Source organism: Quercus robur, chromosome 4, assembly GCF_932294415.1.
Source record: "Quercus robur chromosome 4, dhQueRobu3.1, whole genome shotgun sequence".
NCBI classification, from domain to species: Eukaryota; Viridiplantae; Streptophyta; class Magnoliopsida; order Fagales; family Fagaceae; genus Quercus; species Quercus robur.
The window spans coordinates 84,681,507-84,686,556 of record NC_065537.1 but is presented as its reverse complement, the minus strand read 5'-3'; the positions used below and the strand labels follow the sequence as shown (position 1 = coordinate 84,686,556).

General features: G+C 37.2%; 1 protein-coding gene across 1 annotated transcript; it reads left to right on the top strand.

Moving 5' to 3' along the window:
* Nucleotides 1-3,137: 3,137 nt before the first annotated feature.
* LOC126722810 (uncharacterized) lies at nucleotides 3,138-3,668 on the top strand. The gene has a single exon (XM_050425952.1). It carries the CDS (start codon nucleotides 3,138-3,140, stop codon nucleotides 3,666-3,668), a length of 531 nt encoding a protein of 176 aa, XP_050281909.1.
* Nucleotides 3,669-5,050: the final 1,382 nt, after the last annotated feature.

Genomic DNA, 5,050 nt, shown 5'->3' with positions numbered 1-5,050 from the left:
TTTTTATTGTAATGTATCAAATTAAATGCATCATTAAGAGATGTTATCTTTTGCATAAATTAAGAGATGACGATATTTTACTATCTATTGCAAAAGATTCTTGTTCAAGAACTGCTATATTTTCTTCTTCTCTACCATGGCTGATTGAGAGGTTTGATACCCATCAACTTCAAGAACTGCTATATTTTCTTCTTCTCTACAATGGCTGATCGAGAGGTCCGATACCCATCAACTTCTCGTTCCTATGAATTGATTAGTAGAATTTCTAGCAGTGCTAGTTCCACAGTTTACAAGGCCAAGTATTTGAACAATAAGGTGGCAATCAAAATAATTCATCTTGAAAAACCGAGTTCAAATTTCAAGAGTGTTTTACATGCTGCAAGGAGGATCTCACACAAAAACATCCTTACTACCAAATGTTTCTTTAGATCTAATGATTGTATTTGGGTGGTATTGCCATTCATGTATTCTTTTAGATCGATAAAATATCATTTGCCTCATGGGTTAAACGAGCGACAAATTGCCATTATTTTGAAACCAACTCTAAAAGTCGTTGCAATAATAATAATTTATAAGTGATAAATTATTACACTAATAATAATTAGTTGCAACAACTTGTAATTTTCAGTTTAATTGAAGCTTTAATACTAATTAGCTGAGTTCCTGCACGATATGCGATGCAACTCATTATTAGTTTTCTCCAATATTTCAATAAGATTTAGTTTAATTGGTTGGCATCTCAATTTTTAATAGAGACATTCGGATTCAGATCCCTCACTCTCAACTATTGATGTATAAAAAAAAAATTCAATAACTTTCCTTGTAAAAAAAAGGTAATTTTTAGTTTTTTTTATAAACAAAATAGAAAGACACTTAGAATAGTGTAGTGATTTGATCATAATATATATGTGTTTTTAAATTTAAAATTGCATGATATATTGGGTCATATAAATTGGCATGTTTCATGCCTACAAAAAATGCAAATATCCTTCAATTATGTTTTTTACATTCTAGATTTTGTGTTAGTAAAGTTATTTATTTTTTTTCCCTTTTCTTGGACATTTTTTCAATAGTTGCAAAGACAACTAAAATTTTAGTAAGAATACCATATTTCAAATCAATTGTTCCTCACATAAAAAAAAAAAAATCAATGTTATCTTTCTAATTACAATGAATAAACACTACAATGTCAGTTACATACACACACACACACATATATATGTGTGTGTGTATATATATCACATGTTACTGAAAGGAATCAGGAAATTTAAAGGGTTAAGATTAATTTTTAGTGAATTTACAAATATTTAATTTTTTTTTAATTTTTGTGTCAATTTTTGTCAAAGCACTTTCTAAAAAAAAAAAAAATTGTCAAATCAACTAAACATGAGGAATAATGTCATATTGTAAATCTAATATTCTTATTCCAACTAAAAATTATTTCTTAAATAAATTTTATAAAAATAATCTTATAAATTCATTTAAAATAAATTAATGCTCAACAATATATAATAAGTATATACATTTACTCTATTAGCTAATTCAATGAACTAATAATTTGATAAATGCAATCTATTTGAAGTAGAAGCCTAAATAAAAAGAATTTCAAGGAATGTACCACTTGGCACAACCCAATGCTCTCCAACATGAGGTCTCTACTTTTATATATATATTGAATTGCTAAGAAATTTTTTTGCAATAACTTAAATTGAAAAAAATCATTGTAATAAATCGATACCAATTATTTGCAATTTATGACAATAGAAATTTCAAAGTGACGGCTTATTGCAACTATGGGGGCCAGTTAGCTAGAAGATACTATTAAAAACTATACGAATTGGGCCTATGGCCCAATCCGATGATATTTACTAATTTGAGGACGGTCAAATAAGGTTATTATGGGAATGGTAGAAGAAGAAGAAATAAGGATTGTATATGATAGTCCAAAGTATGTTCGAGGAGAAAAGTCATCTTAGAAACAGAGATCTGAGCTCAGTAGGAATGTCCTATCATCCTGAACATCCTTCAAGGTTGCATCACGGTTAGAAGTCAAATACTGGATAAGGGAGGAATAGAGGGAGGCAACAAATATCTTCAAAAGCTGCTATCTCCACATTAAATGCATCTCAGCTAACTCTCTGGCCGCATTAATGTGGAGGTGATACCTGAACAGTGATGAAGCAGCCTTACAGCTGCTAGTTGAAGGTTCTAGGAGGTGTTAGATGGGACAAGAAGGAGTTCCTAGAACCTAACCTACACGTGTGTATTAGGGATGACACCAAAAATATAGTATATAGAATGGAAAGGTGGCCTAAAGAAAGGAGATCGGAAAAACAAGAAATCTTTGTAATAATCCTTTGAACTCTTGTAATCTTGATCATCAACTTGACATTATAACATAGCTCTTCAGACTGTGCTGATGACAGATTTTCATACCTTATTTGTGTTTGATTCTCTTAAATAAACAACTGTTAAATAGAACTAGTTCTTTCACCCATGCTCTACAAATTCATTGTTTGGGCTTGTTGGGCTAAAACCCAATCCTATATTGGGTCCAATCCAAATCCAGTCCTTACAATTGATGCCGTTTGTGGAAAGAACTTGGTCTATTCTGAAAGTATTTCGAGTGCAGCATTTAAGATGGAAGAAGCAGGTTCACACCAAGGGGGTCTCAACATAGCAATTTGTGTAGGAGCCTCGAATGGAGAGAAGATCGTGAGGGAAGTGTGCACGCAGCTCATACTAGTAAAAGCCAATCTCGAGGGAAGAGCTATGTTTCCCATGCAAAGAATGATAGAGACATGCAACGTGAAATCGATGAGTTGAAAAGGGAATTGCACCACGCACGGTGAAAACGTTCATTGCCCAACTCCGAGCTGTCCTTCGAGGAGAAAGATGGTGCTAGTTATAGACGAAGATCCAAAACTCCAACCATCGAGTCTTTCTCCTATGACGAGGAGTACCACCATAGACGTAGATATAAAAGCTCGCCTTGCAAAGGCATAGGGAACGATGCCATGAACAAGGCGTTGAGCCAAATCTCTAAATCACCCTTCACACGAAACATAGAAGGCGCAAGTCTTCCTAGGCGATTCCATCAACCCACGTTCACCATTTATAATAGTCGAACAGATCCGATGGAACATGTCAATCACTTCAATCAAATGATGACTGTTCATTCCAAAGATGAGGTTTTGATGTGTAAGGTATTTCCATCTAGTTTGGGCCCCGTGGCAATGAGTTGGTTCAATGGTTTAAGGGCGAATTCCATTGACTCCTTTAAGAAGCTCACTCAGGCTTTTGGCGTTCGCTTTATCACTTGTAGCAGGGTTCCTCGGCCTTTGGGTTCCTTCTTATTTATGTCTATGCGAGACGGAGACTATGACGATGTGGCCATTAGTACTTTTAAGGCTGGCCTCCCAGCTAAGCATGATTTGAGAAAATCTCTGACTGGTAAGCCTGTTACCAGTGTGCGTCAACTTATGGATCGGATTGACAAGTACAAAAGGGTAGAAGAAGACCAACTGCAGGGGAAAGGGAAGGCTAAGGTGATCCCTCAAGAGAGGAGGGATTTCGGGTCGGACCGGTATAATAATAACCGACCTCGGAAATACTTTGTTGGGCAGCCAGGATTTGCCAACACCCAAGTGGTTAATGCTGTGTTCTGAGAACCAGTACAATAAGTTCTGGAGAAGATTAAAAACGAGCCGTTCTTCAAATGGCCGAACAAGATGGTAGGAGATCCTATGAGGCGTAATCAAAACATTTATTGCTAATATCATCAGAACCATAGACACACTACCGAGGATTACAAAAACTTGTGGGACCATTTAAACCAACTGGTTCGGGAAGAGAAATTAAAGCAACTCTTGCATCATTCTAGTGGCTGGGGAAACCAAACGGGTTCGAAGTTTCGGGGAAATGTTTCTTCGAGACTCCTTCTAAGCATGATAAATGTCATATTTGTTGCCCCAGGGAGGATCGGATCTTCCCCCTCCAGAGTAATGTCAGTATCTCGTTACCCAGTTGAGGAATTCGATTCAATGCCGACGAGAGTCAAGATGGGCATCCCACTGGTATTAGGTTTTTCAGATGAAGATAAACTTGGAACCATACAACCTCACGATGATGCTTTGGTGGTTACACTTAGAATTGGTGGGTACGATGTGAAAAGGGTGATGATTGACCAGGGCAGCGGAGCTGAGATAATGTATCCTGACCTATATAAGGGGCTAAATTTGAAACCTGAGATTTAATAGCCTACAGTTCTCCTCTGGTGAGTTTTGAAAGTAAAATGGTCATTCCGAAAGGTCAAATCATATTACCCGTGCAAACTGGCTCGGATGTGGTGGAGGTGGACTTCATCATTGTAGATGCTTTCTCTCCATATACGACCATTATGGGTAGACCTTGGCTTCATACCCTAGGAGTTGTCTCCTCCACTCTTCACCAAAAGGTGAAATATCCATCTGGAGGCTAGGTTTTGGAAAAATTAGGAAGTCAGTCTATGGCCAGACAATGCCTGGTAGCAGCCATCCAACATCGGCCTGAGGCTGAAATCTCGGCCACTGCTGAGAATGGTTTATAGCAATCAGAAACTCCGGCATTGCTCTTCAATAGACCAGCCAACGAAGCGAAATGTGAAGATCTAGAAAAGGTAATTGTTGGTGATGATCCGGAGAAGTTCTTTCAGGTTGGGGCTCAATTGCCTCTATAAGAGAGGGAGCAATTGGTTGAATTTCTTAGAAAAAATATTGTTGTGTTCGCGTGGAGCGCGTACGAAGCCCCGAGTGTAAATTCAAGTTTCATTTGTTATCATTTGAATGTTAACCCTTCCATCACTCCAAAGAGATAGCCACCTCGGCGTTCGTCCAAAGAGCATGTTGAGGCTGTCAGAAATGAGGTAACAAAGCTCAAACAGGCAGGGGCTATAAAAGAAGTTTTCTATCCTTAGTGACTAGCTAACATGGTGGTGGTGAAAAAGAAAAATGGGAAATGGTATGTGTGTGTGGACTTCACAGATCCCAATAAGGCTTGTCCAAAAGACCCT